Source organism: Lissotriton helveticus, chromosome 10, assembly GCF_964261635.1.
Source record: "Lissotriton helveticus chromosome 10, aLisHel1.1, whole genome shotgun sequence".
Lineage (NCBI taxonomy): Eukaryota > Metazoa > Chordata > Amphibia > Caudata > Salamandridae > Lissotriton > Lissotriton helveticus.
The window spans coordinates 107,906,832-107,927,815 of record NC_136071.1 but is presented as its reverse complement, the minus strand read 5'-3'; the positions used below and the strand labels follow the sequence as shown (position 1 = coordinate 107,927,815).

General features: G+C 47.0%; 1 protein-coding gene across 2 annotated transcripts in view; it reads left to right on the top strand.

Annotated features, from left to right (window-relative positions):
- The window catches only part of LMF1 (lipase maturation factor 1), an 801,367-nt gene that overhangs the window by 738,047 nt on the left and 42,336 nt on the right, over window positions 1–20,984 (top strand). For both annotated transcript variants that reach the window (XM_078664185.1, XM_078664184.1), the window contains one exon: window positions 12,793–12,976. In XM_078664185.1, the coding sequence (XP_078520311.1) occupies window positions 12,793–12,976 (184 nt within the window). The remainder of the gene's footprint in view (window positions 1–12,792; window positions 12,977–20,984) is intronic.

Here is a 20,984-nt window from a genome sequence, read left to right as displayed (position 1 = left end):
AGCCCATGGTGCAGGCACTGTGCCCGGGGTGACCCTTCACCTGGCCTTTTCACCCGGATAAGCCTCCTTCACTGATGTCGGGACAGAGGCCTTGGTTCTGGCCCTGTGTCCGGCCTGACGCTTCCTCTGACCCATCACCTGGATAAGCCCCCTCTGCAGGTGCCATTCGAGGTGAGTGTTGTCACTGAGGCACAATATGACATGTCAGATCTACCCCGGAGGCCCACTCGCCCGCGTCGGGGTTGATTTGAAGGTTGCCCTGTGCTCACAGGTGGCAGCAGTGCAGACACAGAGAGAGTGGTGCCAGCAGGAGGTGCGAGGAGTGTGGAGCCTGGAGCTCAGTGCGTGTGCGTGACTGTCACCGTGACATGGTGGCACCGAGAGCCAGAGCCAGTGTGGGGACAGTCAGACAGCCCGGGCCGGGCTCCGGCCGCCCTCAGAGGGGCGTGCCATGGCAGCGGTTGGTGGTCGAAGCTTGGCTCAGCCACAGAGACTCTCACGGCCGCGTCAGACCACACCAACTCCGTTCCGGCATCAATCCGCTGCAGGAGAAGGGGAAACTGGGGCTCAAGGGAAGCCCACAGAAGCCAAGCACTCGATGTGGTGCGGCAGGCGAGGGGCCCTCCTCCCGCACCCTGAGCCAAAAGGAAAAGTACCCCTGCCCTGCAGCATGTGGCGACCCGTGGCAACACGGAGGGCCTGGATGACTCCTGCACCTTACAAGCGACACCACCCAGCAACACGGCGCAGCCGGCCCACTCTCTGCACAAAAGGTCTTGGCAGCGAGAATGTACAAACATAAAATCAACAGCAAATTCTCGTATTTGAAGGATCAGGCGGCGGCTATCTTCATGTCAAACTCCAACGTCCCGGGACTGCCGCCCCCTGGAGCCACAGTCATTAACTGAGCTGCCTCACACGTCTCTGCAAGTTATCCCTGACGGGCGATCTCACACCCTGCACTCCACTCCCAGCAAACGACGGGCGAGTATCACACTCGCAACACAAAAGTCAACCACAAGAATGGCGGACGATCTGTGCCCACAAATATCGCTCAAACCTGCTCCATGATGTCAGGCCGCCAGAAGAGGAAGGAAGGACACCATAAATTGTGCTACAATTAATCAGCCGTGCACGGGCCTGTCGTTAACAAGGTTTTCTAGGCACACTGCGGTCTCCGCGCGTCCTCGGTCAAAGTCCGGGCCAGGATTTAAAGAGGAATAATAAAAACAAAAGAAAGCCTGGAATTAGAGAGTATAAATCGTGCAAACAAAAACAAGCGCTCGCCATGACACAGCCCCGTCCCTTTCAGACTGACTTCCTGCTGACATAAGAGGTTCCTTATCTTCTTTATGGGGCCATCTGTCGCCCCATAAAGAAGATAAGAAAGCTTTTGTCACAGCAGTAAGTCAAGGAGCCTAGTCTGAAAAGGACGGGGCTAAAAGAGAAAGAAGAACGTCACTTGGACCTCTTCTCCAAGGCTGGCCACCGTTTAGGACGCCAGCCAATGGAGAAGAGGGGCGGGGCTTAACCTCGCTAGTGAAACTCACTCTACCTCATTAAGTCTCTCCAGCTCGACTGCGCATGTGCGCAGTCTTTCACAGGCTGAGACCTAAAAAGCTGTGAATGGCAGGTGACAGTCTTTCGTTTCACCCACTCAAGGCTCCACAGACCTTAGAGCTCCAAGAGAATCTCAAACATCATCATCCTCTGTCAGCGTTGGTCTGTACAGACCCTCAGTGACTGAGGATTTCAGGCCACACTGACAGCTGCTCTCTCACATAAACTGTCAGTGCAGCACCGGCTTTTAGCTTTATGCACAGCACAAAGCGTTGCTTCAGGTGGGTAGGAGTAAAGCTTCTGGAGATGTTGGGGTGGATGGCGGTAGACCAGATATTGCATTTTTTTTTAAACATTCCCAGGATGTGTGAGATGGAGCTTGGAAAGGTTAGAGGGAAAAAAGACTGCGAGTATGTCTTCCTATGCCTTACTGAGACTTTAAAATGGAGATGTTTTACTGGGAAAAACAAAGGAAGTTACAGTTACAGATTAGCACTAATAATATGTGGTGGAATTGTATTCTTGAAAATGATACACAGCTTTTTAAAGTTTGAGGAAGTGTTTGCATACAGTAAATGGGAAAAATGCATATGTTTTGTTTAAAATATAGCGTGCAACTAAAGTAAGCAGGTAGGTGCAGTTAAGTGGTGGTGCTCTTTTTCGGTATGCAAAGCGAAAAAGTCTGCTCTACTTCAAACGGTTTGCAACATGTCCTAAGTTCATGCAAACTGAATTGGAATCGTTTGTGGGCTGTTATATAGGTAAAGTGTGGAGAGTTTTTTGCACGACGGGCGTGCACAAAATATAAGGGAAGTGAGTGAAAATGCATAGCAAAGTGGTGGTGAATCTCTTTTGGAATGCATACTCTTGTTTCAAAATGTATGCGTTTTACTTACAATCTTAGGAACAAAACTCCTAACCCAAGAATTTGAGTGTGAATGAACCGAATTGAACATTGTGGATCGGAGAAGGCGAGTACCTACTGAGTGTTTGTTTCCAAGGAGTTGAGAGTGTGAGGTAGTTTGGCTTTCGTCTGTGAGTCTCTGCTACCAGTATTTTGGGAAACTGAGATTTGTTTCATCTAGGTGCGTCACAGCACTTTGTACGGCTAGGCATTAGTGCAACTCTCCAAGATGTGCTTCAACCCTCCCCCGCTGTGTGTGTCAGCCCGGGCTGAGGGGCTCACACACACAGACAGTTTAGAGATTATCGCGGCCGCACCGAGTACTTCACAGGTCTTTACAAGACCATTTACATGTTAATGAGGCTTGGTTTATTTTTTCACCCCTTCATCTCTGCAAGGCGAAAGGCGACAAATCCTTTCTTTGACACCGGTAACCTTTGGTAACTTTTGCCTACTGTCCTGCTGCGTTGATATTTATTTTTCTAAGCACCACAGAAGAAAAGAAGTTTGTTTATTCCTATGCAGCTTTCCTGACCCCTGCAGTGGCTTATCACATAAGGCTGTGACACAAAGTTTGACTAATGGAGTAGGTAAGAGAATGTGTTACTATATTTTTTTCTTTTAAAAATCTGCACAGGCCCAGCAGGACACATACTTCGTGTGTGCTTCATTTAAACAGCATTTATCATTATCATGGCCGATAAGGGACAACAATAGGAATACAAAATGCCCAGATAACGCTGGTGATAATAATCCTGCTGGAGAGCAATCATTTGTCTGTTAGTAGTTTTCAAATGCAGATCAACTGTATTTTATATGGATAGCTCCAGGGCTTTAAGTGGGATGAAAAAACTGGGGGGGGTCTCTCAAAGGGGCGTAGCCAATGTAATTGAGGACGTGGCTTAAAAACAGTACGTTAAAAATCTGTGTTAAGCAGTGTGCGGCCCAACTTGTATTATGCTGTTTCTGTCATTGCATCCAGGTATTTGATACAACAAGTAACAACATACCTACAAGCCAGGACTATTGACTTTGTCAATGGTTGTTAGTTGCATAAGATAAATAACAGCAACTATGGCTTGTATATAATATTGCAAAAGCTTCCACTTAAAGCACTGGTGACATCACAACAGTGTTGCTGTTCCTGAGTTTCAAAAAGAGAAGGGAAATCCAGGGAGAAAATGAGTCTCTTTAAAGCAGGGTTACTCATAGTACGGCCGCAGGCCCTGGCGGCCCGGCAAGCCTTCCTTGGCGGCCCGCGGACCTTGCAGACATGTACAAGTTTAAAAAGAAAAAATGTTTTTACGAGTATCAGTTAACACCGCCGGCTGATGCAGCCTGGACTCGGAGAGGCTCTGCTCTAGGGGGCCGGGAGATTTCAGCCATAGAGTGGAGCTGCAGGGGCCTCAGAAGAGGTGAAACAGAACAAAGCCTCATTATCAATTTAATGGTCTTTTAAAGACCTGTAAAGTGCTCCGGCTGTGTGCGCTCTAGGCAAGCTGTCTCATCCCGAGCTGCCACACAGGGGCGGGGGAGGGCGGGTGACAATTACAGTGACCAGGACTCAAAGACAAACCCCGTGACTGATTGAACCGATGAACTTGGAGATCACTCTGCGCAGCTCGTGCTCCCCTCAGTAGCATTTGTTTTATCGACACTGAAGGGATGAAAGTCTGAATCAGCCCAGCCTTATTAGGAATCTCTGCCCTCCGGACTACACCTGATCTCTGCTGCAGCGGTCCAGCTGGCTCTCGTTCACCCTCTACATTAGGGTATCATTAATAATGTGCTGCTGATTTTGAGAAGGCTGGAGAAGGTGGTTCGATGTGTGCAGCAAAGAGCTCTTGCTTTTCGTGATATTTCTAATAGACTTATTACACCTCACCTAGACAGAGATAGGGAGACGGAGATGGAGAGAGAGGGAGAGAGTCAGGAGAGGGCGAGGGAGGGAGGGTCAGGGGAGAGCGAGGGAGGGAGAGACAGGGGGAGGGAGGGACAGACAGAGGGAGGGAGAGTCAGGGGAGGGCGAGTCAGGGGAGGGCGAGGGAGTGAGAGAGACGGAGAGTCAGGGAAGGGAGAGAGAGGGAGAGTCAGGGGAGGGAGAAAGAGGGAGAGCCGGGGGTGAGGGAGGGAGGGAGGGAGAGTCAGGGGAGGGAGAGAGAGGGAGAGCCAGGGCGAGGAAGGGTGAGAGAGGGAGAGCCAGGGCAGGGTGAGGGAGGGAGAGACAGAGGGAGGGAGAGTGAGGGGAGGGCGAGGGAGGGAGGGAGAAACAGAGGGCGGGAGAGTGAGGGGAGGGCGAGGGAGGGAGAGAGTCAGGGGAGGGCGAAGGAGGGAGAGAGAGGGAGAGAGAGAGTCAAGGGAGGGAGAGAGTCAGGGGAGGGAGGGAGAGAGTCAGGGGAGGGAGAGAGTCCGAGGGCAAGGGAGGGAGGGAGCGGGAGAGTCAGGGGAGGGCGAGGGATGGAGAAAGTCAGGGGAGGGAGAGAAAGGGAGAGTCAGGGAAGGAAGAGAGAGGGACAGTCAGGGGAGGGGGAGGGAGGCAGAAGGAGGGAGGGAGGGAGAGAGACAGAGGGATGGAGACGGAGGGAGGGAAAGAGAGGGAGACAGAGGGTGACAAGGAGGGAGACAGAGAGAGAAAGGGAGGGAGACAGAAAGGGAGGGAGACGGAGAGAGGGAGGGAGACGGAGGGAGGGAGACGGAGAGAGAGGGAGGGAGAGGGAGAGAGACAGAGGGAGGGAGGGAGACAGATGGAGAGGGAGGGAGGGAGACAGATGGAGAGAGAGGGAGGGAGACAGAGAGAGGGAGGGAGACCGAGAGAGGGAGACAGAGAGAGGGAGACAGAGAGGGAGGGAGACAGAGAGGGAGGGAGACAGAAAAGGAGAGAGGGAGGGAGACAGAGAAGGAGAAAGGGAGGGAGACAGAGAGGGAGAGAGGGAGAGAGAGAGGGAGGGAGGGAGACAGATGGAGAGAGAGGAAGGGAGACATAAAGAGGGAGGGAGAGAGAGGGAGGGAGACATAGAGAGGGAGACAGGGTGGGAGGGAGAGGGAGAGAGAGGGAGGGAGAGGGAAGGAGGGAGGGAGACAGAGAGAGTGAGGGAGGAAGACAGAGAGGGAGGGAGGGAGGGAGGGAGACAGACAGAGGGAGAGAGGGAGAGAGAGAGGGAGGGAGGGAGACAGAGAGAGGAAGGGAGGGAGACAGAGACGGAGGGAGGGAGGGAGAGAGAGTGAGGGAGATAGAGGGAGGGAGACAGAAAGAGGGAGGGAGGGAGACGAGGGAGGGAGGGAGACAAGAGAGGGAGGGACGGAGACAGAGAGAGGGAGGGAGGTAGAAAAAGAGAGGGAGGGAGGGAGACAGAGAGAAAGAGAGAGATATGTGTGTATGCTGGGTCTGGTGGCTCAGTGGACGAAGACATCCGCTGCAGGTGCCTGTGTTCAACCTCATGGTCACAGGTTTTTTTTTGGCTCGAGCACCGCCCCCTCTCTCACTGACCAAGCCACCACCGGTGCGGCCCTCGCCACAAACCACACTGTAAATTTGGCCCCTGAGAGAAAGTTTGTGAGTACCCATGCTTTAAAGGATTTCCCTTCCCCCTACAACGCTCACCTGGCATGTCGTCATGCCGTAACTTTCCACTTCTGAGTAGTGTGAGCAGGGTACACTTATGTGCCTGCTGTCTTCTCGAAACGGGTTTCTATTGGGCTCTGTTTTGTGCCCTGGCACTTTTTTCCAGACTGCAGTGACAGCAGAATGCTGTCACTGCAGTTCGGAAAAAAACGGACTACCTGTGACCAGCGCACAAAACAGAGCCCGATAGAGACCCGTTTCGAGGCCCCCTTAAAAAAAGTTGCCGGTGCTCAGACCCAGTGAGACCCGGCGTACTTAAAGCCCTGAATTGCTCAGTGGGTTAGTGCCTTTGTCACAGAGATCCTTGTGTTACTTGCAGTTCAGAAGTTACAATCCTAACATAGGACAGTAACCAATGAACTGTCATCAAAGAGCTGCTTACAAACATGGTTGGTCTAGTTAGAACTTAGCTTTTTTTGTTTTGTGATATAGTTAGAACTTTCCCAGTCTTTCATTATTCTAATGTTGCTAAATTGAGTATGTTTGGGGAGATATACATTTTTATCAGTAAAGCTGACCCCCATGGAATACTCTTTAAATCCTAAGGTTGCGTTTCCCTAGACCAAACCCTCTTAAAATATCCCACCCACCAGTATGGATGACATGTGATTCATACACCTTGTAATCCTCATTGGCTTATGTGACATTCCCTATAGACTGATTTACATACTTGTATGATTCATTGTCTCTGTATAATGTGTGTGTTGAGTAAAGTACTGACACATGCTACACTGATATGAGTAGCACTATGCAACAAATGAAATGCATATGAGAGAGGGGCTATGTAAAGATAAGGGGCACTGTTGGAGGGTGGCAGTGAGGAAATCCGAGGAGGAGGTAGTAGAAGGGGCTATGGAGCGATGAGGGGCACTGGTGGAGGGTGGCAGTGAGGGAATCTGAGGAAGAGGTGTGGAGGGGGGAGTCAGGGAGAGATGAGGGGCACTGGTGGAGGTTGGCATTGAGGGAATCTGAGTAGGAGGTCAATAGGGGGAGGGGCTATGGGGAGATGAGGGGCACATGTGGCGTGTGGCTTTGAGGGAATCCGAGGAGAAGGTCAATAGAGGGGGGCATTGGGAGATGAGGGGCACTGTTGGAAGGTGGGGGTAAAGGTATTTACGGAGAAAGAGGTTATTGGTGCGGTGCCAAAAAAGACTTTCGCATCAACGCTGAAGCCGGCCTCTCTGTTTTTGTTTATTTAATTAGGAGTCGGGTCATAAGGGCTACTGTGGGACATACTTTAAAGTGCGTGCTAATTATATTTACTGCTATATTCAATGTTTTAAGTTTGAAGGTGATTTTACTAATGTTTTTACTGGGAAAAATGAAAGTGGAGCCTGATGTTGCCTGATATAGGGCTGGGGCCCAAGGTCAGCTTGAGATAAGGTGCACTGGAGAGGAGTAGTGGGTAATCAAGCCTGTAAGGGAGTGCGCTGCAGAGTCCGGGGTCAGGTGGAGGTAGTAATGAAGAGGGATTCTCCCTGAAAGCTTGCACAGAGGGAGCCCGAGAAGTGTCACTTCCCTGATACTTCCACCTCAGAAACAACCTCTTCCAATCAAAGGGACATTACATGGAAAAAACACTTTTTGAGAGTGATCACATTTAGAAAGAGATTTGGGAAAGAGTGCGTTTTACTGGGCCTTGTAAGACTAAGAAGAGATAAAGGATGGCCCAGAAGCAGGCCTGCCTAGACATATATGTGACAAATCGAGCCCGCAGTGGCCCACCCGAATGCACCCTTGGCCCACCCAAATAAAAATTCCTGGAACCGGGCCTGACTCTGCAGTGTTGTTGTGTTAACTCTATGTGAGTGCAATTTAGAAGAGCAGCCTTCGGTTTGGCATGTTTCTTAGGAGTGTTTTTATGTGGCAAATTGGAGAAGTTAAGTTTCTTGTGATAAAATGTTAGACTTTGTAGGAGATCGAGCGTTCTACAGCCATTAATGTTTTCTGTAGTTGCAGTTGTTGTTCGTGGTAACAAAGGTGGAGAATTAATTTTTGGGAATAGTGGTCCCTTTTCATATTATAGTCATGTGTAAGACTGTCACTGTGGTTGCTTGTGGTGAGTGCCTACCTTTGTGTTTTGTGGTACGGCATCATCATGCATGGAAGAAACTCTTTTAGGTGTTTATCAAACTTAACAGGGTGTAGGTATCAGGCATAGATGCTGTTGCACGTGTTTGTTTTATGGTGCGTAATCTCGGTTTGGCCAACCATCATGGTGTGATGTTAAGAGTAGTTGAGTGTTGGGTTACTCGGGTGAGTAGAATGTGTGTTTTAGAGTGTCTGCATGTGTTACATGATCGAGATGAGAGAAGTTATTCCAGGGGGCCTCACACGTCAGTCTGAGACTAATCGACATTGGGGAGCCTGGGCTTACTTGTTTGGGGATCTGGACCGGCGAGCCATAGGCTGCAGAATATCAGCCTGCAACGAAGCTCTCAGCCCACATGGGGCCAGCGAACCCATGAACAGTCAGATAGCGGTGGTGATGACAGGCCTGACTGGATTACGGTCCTACTGCAGGAGTTTGCCTTCCAACCATGGGGCCGCAGTGCTTAATTCGTAAAAAAATTAAATAAATAAGTGCCAGAGCTGTCGTCAGGAGATCACAGCAGCTTGCACCACTTATTGCCCGTGCCATGATGCCAATGATGGTAACAACACAACTACTAACCATCAAACTCCTACAAGTGTGACAATTCGAACTGATTCAGGCCCCAAAGCTATTTAGAATTTCTTGGATGGCAGGTAACAGTAATTTTTTATGTATTTTGAATTAATAATTAACTGTTGTGGTCATTTCTAAATTAGCCAGGCATCGCCACCTTATGGAAGACTGTCAGAAGCACTGGAGTTGACAACTAAGTGCTGGTGCTGAGCACCGGAAACCAAAGGCTCAAATTAAGCACTGTGGGGATGTTGTACTAACATTAAAGGGACATCACTTCAGAAGAAAGCAAAGTTGTTCAACCCCCTTATTTTGCAGTTCAGAGGTGAAGTCGGAACTGCAACGTAAGGCATCAAACCACTTTGCTTTTTCCCTTCCAGGGATTATGTGCATCATTTGAGAGAGTTGCTGTTTACTTGTGACCTAGTGTACTTACTACATTTCAAAATGGAGCTGCTGCCTGAGCGGCCTAGTGAAGCCCAGTTCCGAATCTGAGCTTTCTTTCCTTGCATGTTTTTTGCAGGATTGTTTTTAGATTTCTTTAGGATAATGCACATACTGCCCTTCATTCGATCTTTGCAACACTGCCTTGAGTAAAAGGTTTATCGCGCAGTTTTGCTTCATGAGATATAATTGAAAAACATATTTTCTTACCATTCAAGAAAGGCCAAACATTGGGCATGGTGAAGGCACATCAGTAAGATACAACTGAGAGATTTCCACATGTGAAATACCCTAATGGTATTAGCCTTTCCATTGCAGGAATCAGAGCGAGGCACATGGAGTGGCGTCAATTGATTTAATTCAGGTCTGCTGCCCCTGCCGATGGAGGCGGGGGACCACTCCTGTGCCAAGATCAGCTCCTAAGCAAAGAAATGAGACCAGTGGACCACCAAAGGCCCTGAGGGCCCCAGGAAAAGCTTGCATACACATGATGCTAAGAGCCTGTGGTAACGTATCAAAGCAGCTGAGCGGCGTCCTACTGTCCAAGCAACCAATAGCAGCTTCCCTCCTGCTGGAAGCAGCCCCTTAGCACCACAGGTTGGAGTCACTCATTGCGAAGATGCTCTTAGCACCTGCATATTTACACACCACTTGTAACCTAGTGCACAAAATCTGTCACTGGTGTGATTACGTCCTTATGCAAACGTGTGCAAGTCTTTTCATCCAAACCCTTTCGTGGCTGTCTGCATAAAAAGGCCAAGCTGCCAAAAGAACATGGGTGAGCTGGTGGAAAGGGCCCGCACAGAAAAGCGGGAGAAGGAAGGTCTTTGTATCTAAGAGTAGTCTTTTCAGCCCAATTACTAAAGGTGGGCTGTATATGTGGCCACCTTCAGTATCTTGATAGCCTCCTGGCCAACCCAAAGCCTTGTCACATTATTTGACCTAAAGCAACCAATGACATAGTGAAAGCCACTGAGACTTGAAGCTTGCTCCGACTGCTCATCCACTGCGATACAGAACACAGCTAAAGGGAGGGAGGATTGGGAGGGAGTTTTCCCACTAGAGTATGGATGGGGCCAACGGTGAATTGGAAACGCTTTAAATCCTGTGGGGTAGAAGAGTGGTGATGTAGTTAGCGAATGTCAGGGCTTTGTCTTCAGTTTTGAAGTCAGGCTTTGGCATTAATATTAGTATTTTATAAGTCGAAGCCTACCAGACAGTCCAGCTGTCTTGTTGAAAAGACATATTGGGGACATGCTGAAGGCTTCCCTGGGAATGTTTTCACCCATTGCTTATCATTGGCTTTGTGTTTTGTAACACACATTGACTTGCTTTCTATTCACTGGCGTTATTTGTTTTAGGCTATCCAACATGTCTTTGTCCCTCCTGTGGAGCATAGCTTGTTTAGCACCTCGGTGAATGGCTCCTTGTATTCTTCCACAAGTGTTTGCGCTTTCTGTGAGGCACTCCAGGAGAGCACATGTGTTTTCAGTTGTCTCCTGTATGCTAGTTCACAGCAGCAAACATACTGTATTTCTGAGAAAAGTTTTCCTGCCTCCTATCTTTCTCCTTGACTGATTCTACTTTACTCTGCCAGTGCATCCTTCTTGAATGTCTGTGAGGAACAATGTTCCGTCGGCGACCTTGTTTATTTTGGTCAGTGCTCTTTACTAAGAGCATACCTTAAACTTCTTACTCAATTACATGCCCAAGCTATAGGCGCTGGAAGTAGGGGTAAAGAACCACCAAAATAGCCATGCTGGAGTTCAGAGGTAAATGAGCAATGAACAGGCCTTTACAGCTTGTTTTCATCTAGTCACATTTGCTGTGAAATAACAGAGGTCAAATGTTAGGCTCTGTCTTTCAGGGAGCTTGGTGTTTACTTTTGTTTCTCTGGCTAGAAGTGAGAGGATTTGCTAGGAAGGAAAGGCGTTAGGGTGTGATATTTTTTCTAGCACACAGCAAAATTTAAATGCCAGTAAATAAATTGTACATATATTTCAGAATGTATCAGAATTAGGTCTATGACACTCCACTCTACGATACACCACTTCACGCCACTCTACCACACTGTACTCTACTCCACTCCATTCCGACTCTCCGCTCTATGACACTCTACTCCACGCCACACAACTCAACTCTATGATACTCTACTCCAGTCCACTCTAGGTCAGTCCTCTCCACTCCGTGCTACAACACTCCACGCCACTCCAACACTCTTCTCCACTCTGCGACAGTCTACGCAACACAACTCCACTCTGCGCCACTCTTTGACACTCCTCTCCACTTTAAGCCATTCCACTCTATAACAGTCCACTTCATGCCACTCTAAGAAGCCACTCCACTCTTTGTCACTGTACGTCACGCTTCTCTATGCCATTTTTAGCCATGCTGAACAGCAGCAATGCTGGTGTACAAGCTGGCTAAAACACATTGGCAAAGCCAAGACCTCTTGCATAGACAAGACCTATTGCCGTTGCCAGTGCTTGTTTAAACGGGAAATGGATTGTGACATACTCTGTCTTGAACCTTCCATGAAGTAGGAGCAGTGCCAAGTAGTGCACTTCAAGTCTAGAGGAACAATGGAAACGCATATGTCATGCCTTTCCAGGTTAACATTAAATACCTTTCAATGATGGCCATTTTGCATTTAGGCCATAAAGGCAGCGGAAGTCACAAGAAGGTATGCAGAGAGATCTTGTGTGGGAGAAGAATTGGCCAAAATTCAAATGCTAATACCTACCTGCACCTGCTGTCTATTTAATTTTCATATTATGCCAGAGTGACCTGCGGCCTCACTACGCCCCAGTTGGTAAAATGTGACCAATCCAGTTTTCTCTTCTCTTCTTCAGTGCCCTGCTTGTCTTATGGTCTCTTCCATAAGCTCTGAAGCATTCTTGCAATTTTACATTGTTGTTTCATCTCCCAGAGAAGGGCTATTTGTAAGTGTATTGCTGGGATGAAAGTGAGATTCTCTTTACTACCAAACATAATTATTTTAAGCCCACCTCAAGGGCATTCTAAAAATGTGTTTCTGGCCAGGGGTCTTTTCCTGAGAAAGCTGGTTGTTGATGGCGCGAGGGCTTTACTGGACTCAAGGATCACAGAGGCTGTATCCCTTTCCTCGGATCCTCTACCACAGGCTTGGGTGGCTCAGAATCACACACTCACCTCTGTGCTCTAAGGCAGGGTACTCCAAAGTCAGTCCTAAAGGGCCGGATCCATGCCAGATTTTTAAGATAACTACATTTCTCTAAATGGGGATATGCTAAAAATCTGGCATGGATCCGGCCCTCCAGGACCAACTTTGGAGAACCCTGCTCTAAGGCATCATTGAACTGGACTTGCAGATACCTTTGAGAGTGTGCCTCGGCTCATCAGTGTGAGTGGACAGCATCCGCAGTACTGCGGCTGGCATGGCCTGGCATTCCTAGTCCGGCTTAGTGGGCGGGTTCCACCTCACAGATTGAACCCCACTATTGCTTGCAGTGTGTATTATTCATTACAGTTTCTTCATAGTCATTGAAAAGTCTTCTATGGTGATATGAACATGTCACTATCTGTCCTTGTGAAGCAGCTCTTCTCCTCTTGCAGGATTACAAAGGTTAGAACGGAGATCGTCCTCCAAGGGACCTCCTGCCGGCACCACGACAACCCCGGCGCGGTGTGGGAAGAGTACGAGTTCAGGTGCAAGCCTGGCGACTTGAAGCGAAGCCCCTGTGTCTTGAGTCCGTTCCACTATCGCCTGGACTGGCTCATGTGGTACGCCGCTTTACAGGTGAGGCGCGGCGACATTTGACGCATTGTGGGAGGGGTGGGTTGTGTTATCACCTCTAACTAAAGCAAACCCAGATTAGCATTGTCTGCAGGTAGAAGCCATCTCTCTTCTCTGCTTTGAAAGAACACTGGTGCCACCTCTGATCTTTAAGTGATATCACCACCTCCCACCAACACTTCCTTTTGAACTCCCCGCATGGCCGCCCTACCCACAGCCTTGTATCCATATTAACAGTTACAACTTTAGCCGCACTCACTAGGCTAACTAACCACATTTGATGGCACAACTATCTGATTCTGTGGCCAAAAGATTAACATAGTCTGCTACATCATTATCTGCATGTTCTATGGCGATATTCTGTGCCTTTATGGTGATATGTTGTGCTACAGTGAAGAGCGCTCTCCTGCCTTACAATTACACACATTCTCTTGTACATTTACGCTTGTTATATGCAGCAGTGTGGTTCTTCAAGCTAACAGTATTCTTTCTCGTGATTTATGTCCTGTGAGGAACATCTTGTGTGACACAGATGGTTGTGTTGTATGGCAAGCATTTGCAGAGATACCTTCTTGGGAGTTAAGGGGTCTCCTGTGAATGATGAACACGGTCACTGTTTACAGCAAGGTTACTGGAGGGACACCACAGATGAAACTGTGCATGTGAAACAGATACCAACCCAGTGTTATGGGTGAGACGTACAAAGTTGAAATAGATATTCATAAAAATCTCATATTTTGGAAATCACACATGGCGAACCGCAAAATGACATTTGTTAAAACAAAGGTTAAAAGTGTACTTAATCACAAAGTCTTCAGTGCAACCATTGGGGAATCCATATTAGAACATCACAATAATTTACAACTAGTGAATGGACCACCATCTTTATCAGGGGAGCAGCCTGATGTTTCCTGGCAGCCAGAATGGAGCCATGCTCAAGGCCAAAGGCCTGCACTTCATCATTCGCACAAGTGACAGATCAAAGTCTTAAGTAAGGCAAGAAAGTATACATTTAAAACATCATAGAGTGCACAGAGCAGTAGAGTGGCAGCCGAGAAATATATTTTGGAAAGCATTTTTTCATACACGGTTCCTAGACACAACATCATTGTATACTTCCCTAAGTTGTTTTAAAAGTAAAACACGTTTCGTAAAGATGAATGTAAAACAGCAGCATCCATGTATGGGTGATAAATACAGTTTTGTTCAGTCAGCATATCATACATATACTTTGTGAAACACTTGTACAAATGTAGCACACATACAGTCAGTTTGCAGTGCATTGAACATAGGCAAACCGGTCATCATATTGACAGCAATTATTCAATCTATGGTTATTTTTCACTTGCTTACCACTTAGTCTGAGGTGGTGGTATTTTTTTTGCTCCTAGAGGCTTTTTTTAATACTTACTTTTTTCTTAGTAAATACTCTGTTCGCTGTGCAGTACAAACTTTGTGAATCCTTTCCTCGAGTGGTTTTATAATCCTAAAATGCTATTTTCACACGATTCACAATTGATTTTGCACCACAATATGGACTAACAAAAGATTTGTAAATCTCCCTCTAAATCTCTAAACGTTTTGAAAGAGCCATGGTATAAAAAAAAAAGGTGTTTTAAATGAGTGCAAAAGGTGAGAGAACATGGCTGAGGCCATGTGAAGCCATAGTCACAATAGATTTAATTTTGACTTTTAGAGAGGAATAGCTGTGGCCTTTACAGTGGGTGTGAGCAAATTCACTTTTCCATGTGCTAGTTGGTTGGATGTGTTTAGTGAACAAACCTCAAGCAGCCTCAGTACAAGAGTAGATTTACAGAAAAAATCTAGAGTTGAAGCAAATTGTAGGTTAAAGAATGAAACCTTTAGACAAGAAACTTGAGAAGTCAAGTTGTCTAGGCACAGACAGAACAAGTGGGGCTAGGAGTACAACAGGTGCCTTCAAGGATCTGTTCCATGATCAGTTGGCCTTCCGCTTCCAGGGAATGACGCACCATCCCTCACTGTCTTTGGAGTCGCCGCAGACCTACTGATCTTACCAGATCTCTCCAGATCTCTTACCAGACCCCATAACTCTGAAACCAGATGAGGTGAATGTACAAACCAGAAAGATTTGGCTCACCTGTGTTTTGCATCATTGCCATTTTGCTGAGCTTGGGTTAAGGTGTACCAGGGATTAAGATGATGGGTCAAGGTGACGTAATTATACCATCACAGATCAGAGAAGACCGCAGTGTAGGTCAGTCACTAGAGGCCCGTGTTTGAGAGTGCAACAGGAACAATATCCAAATACAAGCAAAGGCCTCTGGGACTAGGCCAGACATGGTACTAAAGTGCTCTTTTCAATAACAAATTTTACAAAAAAAAACACATGTGAAGCTCTGCATGGTAACTGCTTTCCTAGTTAGGTAATGTTTTATGTTAGACGACTAGTGCAAACAGGCATTTGCAATGCAATAGGTCTCACATTTACAAGAGTTTGAGCTATTGGCATTTTAAATGCCACTAGCTCAAACTCTTGCAAATGCAAGACCTATTGCATTTCAATTGCTTGTTTTGGAACAGTGCCCCATGCTGCACTTTCACGTTAATGGCGGGCACGTCCCTTTCGTTAGGCCCAGCTCGTCTAAAGAAAGGGGCGTGGCCTCCATTAAAGTGAAAGCGTGGTATGGGGCGCTTTTACAAACAAAAGCATCTGTTTGTCGAGTTGACAAACAAATGCTTTTTTTTGTAAAAGTGCCTCATGCTGCCTTTTCCCTTTAATAGCGGCCTCACACCTTTCTTGAGACGAGCCATGTCTAAAGAAAGGGTCGTGGCTGACATTAAAGTGAAAGCGCCATATGGGGCACTTGTAAACCAAAAACTGAATAGCAAGAAAAAAATAGATGCTGCTGCGTTCGGGCCGCAAACAATACATTTGTGACATTGCACATGGTATCACCGGAAGTGGCATCACAACCCATGACCAAACACAGGAAGTGACATCACAAGAAGTGACATCAGATCTTAATACTTCACACATATGTTTAGTAGGTCTATCTTGAGTACATTTGACCGCATTACAATATTAAATAAATAAAAGTTTGTATCAGGGTTGTGGCAAAAAGTAACACAACCGCGACTCAAAATCTGGGCCTGAACTTGTACATTTTTTTAAAACTCTGCCACAAAGAAATTGGCAAACAGGAAAAGTCGTTCTTCTTAAATTGTTTGCAAAGTCTTCATTTTAAAACATCTTATGAGTTTAAAGCACTTGCTCCAGATACCTTTGTGTGCCCATAAATCTTACAGAATAATGATAATGGTAAGATAACTCTCCAGAGTTATCTTACTATTATGCATTTGTTGGAGAAATCTGTGTTTTGTCTAGTCCCAGCTGTGAATCAAAGTCACATGAGGGTTAATATGCCTCCTGCAAAGCACATCATGGAACATGCAGATGACAGATTTTTATTTTATGTTGATGGTTAGTGGGCTACGGCTTTTGAAACAAAGATGCTTGCAGTTCATAAATAGTAATCCTTCTAATATAGCACAGTAGGCTGTGAAAGACGTGATTCTTACACATTGTAAGCCTCACTGTCTTATGTAACGCATCCTGTACATTGATTTACGGACTTATTTGATTTATTGTCCATGTATAACATGTATGTGTATTGTAAAGCGCTCTGACACCCTGCATTGAAATGAGTTGCGATATAAAAGAAGTAAAACATTTAGAAGGACCCAACATCTTAGCAGGGCAATCGATGTCCACCCTGAGACGACGTCTTCTTCCTGCCTGTACCCTGTGTGACTTGGTGAAATGTAAATTATAGTTGTGAAATTCTCATCATTTCATGAATTTTGCAGTTTGCATATTCAATAGGCTTACACCTGATGGGTTCATTTAATTTACTTATAAGTCTGTCGTATATGGTACCATGTATACCCAGGACCTATAAATTAAATGCTACTAGTGGGCAGCACCACTCATAGTGCCACCCACTAAAAGTATGCTTTTAAAACAGGTCTCAGGCCTGCCATTGGAGCCTGTAGTGCAGTTTTAAACTGCCAATTCGACCTGTCAAAATAAACCTTTTGCCAGGCCTAAACCTTCCTAACTGTTCGAGACAGCCACAGATTCCTTACCTTAGAATATCCCCAGGCATCAGAGTAGATCCTGAAGATTTGTGGAACAGTATCTCTGATGCTTTGATGTCTGGGGATATTCTAAGGTAAGGAATCTGCGGCTAGATAGAGTATATACCAGATAAGGCGTTACCAAAGGTAAGTAACTTGTTCTTTTAATTCATATAAGCCCCTAAAGTAGGCCTTAAATAGCCCATAGGGCATGGTATATTGCATTTAGAAAGTAGCACATGCGTTTTTACGTTTTCATGTCCTGGTACTGAAAAACACCTAAATTCGTTTTTCACTACTCTAAGGCCTGCCTCTCCCATTAAATAACATTGGGTCACCTTATTACATTTAATAATTGATTAACTTTTATTGGGAGACGGTATCAGTGTCACGTTTGGACTCAAATGAATTGTAATTTAAAATTCTCCTTAACGGTAAAGTTGGATTTTAGATTACAATTTTGAAAATTCAAAAAGTTGGCATTTTCCTGACCTACAGTTTCTGAGGCCTTCTAGGAGTTTCCAGCTGCCTGGGCCAGTTAATTGCTCCCCCATCAGGAATGCATATTGGGCTCAGATTGTGAACAATAGGACTTAGGTGTTGCTGAGAGATGGCCATCTTGCCAGTATTGGAGGGAAAGAGCTGTTCTCTGGCCCACTTACATTTCAAAAGGTTGCCTCGAGCACACTCACAAAGGAACTTGACATCAGCCTTTTGTCACCCTAGACCTCTTGGAGCATGGGCAGGGGAGAAAGGGAAAGTAAGGAACTTTCAAGAACCCGATGTGGGGGTGAACTAGAAATTTGACCAACTTTAAAGAGTGGCACCAGGTATAAATATTGAACCATCTGAGCCACTCATCAGTTCACTCCGGGACCTACAGAAGACCCCCAGAACCACTGCCTTGTTGTTTAGACTACTGCCCTGCTGCTTGAGGCCTGTTTTGTACCTCAGTAGACTGCTGTGCCGCTACCGGAGCATACGCCATTCTACTTGCAACCTACATTGTTCCCACAGAGGACCGGCCTGCTTTGCTACTTGCTCCAAGGACTACCAGAGTGACTCCAAGGGTCAGTTGGCTGACCTCCTTTTCTGAGCTACAGGGACACAACAAGCTCCAGAGACATCCCTGCAACTGACCCTGTCTAGACATGCAAATGGGCCAGCTTGAGTCCTGCTGGCTTCGGCTGGAGTGAGTTCCTGATCCCCTGGTGGTGCCTCCCCAGGCCCTAGACCCTTGGCTGGCATCAGCTTAGCTTCTTCTGTGAAATCCTGAAGATTTTAACTCTGCGTGCCCGACTTTGGGAAGGTAAATTTTTTAGTGGGCCTAACCTAGTCCCTGTATCTGGCCCGCACCCCATCGCAGTCAGTCTGAACTTGTGACTTTGTACTGGTTTAGTACACTCTGATGCCCTCTGTTAGAACTTACTGCTTCTAAAAGCTATTTTTACTCAAACCTTTAAAATTGCATATCTCTGTTCTAGGCGTGGACGGACAGTGACAGGCATTGTAATAAATTACAATGCCTTTAGACTCAAATCCCGAAGCTCTCAATCATGGCTCTCAATCAGATTTCTGTTAATAAAGGGCCGTGACTGAGAGCTCTGGAGTTGAGGCTCAAGGCAATGTGAATTTCTCACAGTGCCTGTCAGTGGGACAAAAAGATCATAAACAAAGGAAAAATGTACTTACCGTACTTCCTCGCCCGACATGCTTTCTTGTGGAATGCCTTCAGTGCGATGGCACCTTGGAGCCTCTGCCACCTCCTCTCTCCAACTCCTGATGCTGCTCTCATGCTACAAATGAGCAGCAAAAGAACAGCACTAGGATTGGCAGGAGCGGGCTTCCTCAACGCTCCTGCAGGCTCTGGGTGCCTGTGGCTGCTCTCCACCCAGCTGTGTAAGACAGCTTGCTGGAGTGGTTTACATGGTGCATGTCAGGCTGGCCATCACAAGACAGCTGACCAAAGTGACCTGCGCAGTGTAAACTGGTGGAGTGGGTACTACTCCACTGCTGCCAGTCAGCAACAATGCCTCTCCCCCTAACACTGCTCGGGCTGGGAGCAGTGAAAAATAAAACGGTAATTCATTTTATTGCTGTTTTATTTTTCACCTTTGCTGCACTGGCTGCAGGGGGTTGACGCTCCTCTGCCCTAATTTGAGGGGGGGTGGCTGCCACTGCAATTCAACCCCCCTCCCCCCCACTTTATGCACCTTGGCAAGATAAAAGACTGAGTGGACGCAATGGAAATCGAGCCTTTTACCATAAGAGCAACACAGAATAGTCCACTGAACCAGCGGGCCTGTTAATTCCTAGCAAGTACGTATTATAAACTACTAGGCCCTCTCCAGTACCAGAATTAACCTGTTTTGACTTTTAACTGTACGAAGAGATGGGCCAATAATGGGTTTACATCTGATCTGTGGCTAGTGACCAAGAGACCGATCATCTAAGCCTTGGTGGCCCCTAAGACTTTGCTCAGTCATTCTCTAGGCACACTTCTGTCTAGCCCTGCACACGGTCTGCTGAGAAAGTATGGCAAAGGTTAGAAGCATCATAGCCAAGGTGATACATTATATTATTCTCTTTCTGGCTCCTTGGTCTCACTGGCCCTAACTTGTAACCGTCCCAAAACGGAAAATATTGGAGAATGTCGCCGAGGACACCCAAACTTTGACTCACAGTACAAGATACGACATAGAGCACAATGCTATTCGTATTCAAGCACCGTACCCTATTATCACAACAATTGTGTTTAGTTGTAGTCTATCTCCTGAAGATACTTGTACCTATTGGGTATCTTTGTCATTCTTTAATTCTGACTGCACTGTTATTCATGTGTGTACATGCAGGTGTACACAGGAAGTAAGATGGCTATCGAGGGCAGTGGTGTCCGAGTCGCCAGGACACCAGGGCTAAGCGCCACGGACCACCATGGACACTTCTGTTAAGCACCGAACTCGCCACTACCCTAGAGGAGTTGTCGCAGTCTGACACGGACCGGTCTGTGCCTTGTCACCGTGATGTCAGGCCCACAGACCTGGGTTCAGGTACCAGCAGCCACTGGGCAGCTATGCTGTTCACACTGCAGCCGTGAAGGCTCACACCTTGCCACAGACCATCTTTAGGCTGTGAGATGGTGAAAAGAAGGCCAGTTTCTCTGCAGACACATTTAGCATGTAAAATACAGTATATACACAGTGCATAATTTGAGCAGGTGCTTTCCGGTGCTCAGCACCTGCACCCAGTCCTCAGCACCGGTGCTCATAGCAAAAGTTAAAGATACCCTCATTTGGAAGGCAATTGATTTTCCACAACATCGCGGTATGTTGAGCCACGCCGAGATTTGAACCCGGTTCCACAGCACCAAAATCGTCAGCTTTAGCCATTAGGCCTAGTCCTCCCCAGAATAATAAGTGTCAGGGCTCTAGTCAGGAGTCAGTTTCCACGAGCACATTTCTCCTGTTAGCGCTGCCTTCTCAGGAGAGCCCCGGCACGTTTTATTTTACAAATTAACCACTGTATATAAAGGAACTGCTGACTGTATAATATTGGGAGGGTTCGGCAATGATGCCCAGTTGCACAGCATCAGGGCTGGATCTGTCAGCAGACAGACTCTCCTGCGGGATGTCTGACAGTGAGAAGTTAGAACAGCTTGGGACGTGCAGACAAATCTGAGTTAGTAATTTTATCCCTGAAGACGTGATAGAGTGCGGCTGCACTTTATCATCAGATGATGCGGCCTGCTGCAGGCTCGTCCCTGCTTACCAGTGTCCATTCTGCCTGGCGTTGACCACTCCTGTGTTGTGTGCGGCTCTCAGTCTTGGGTCTGGTTTTGAAAGATGTCCCCCAGGGGGAGGACACTGCTGGCGACGCCTGCTTCTAAGGCCGT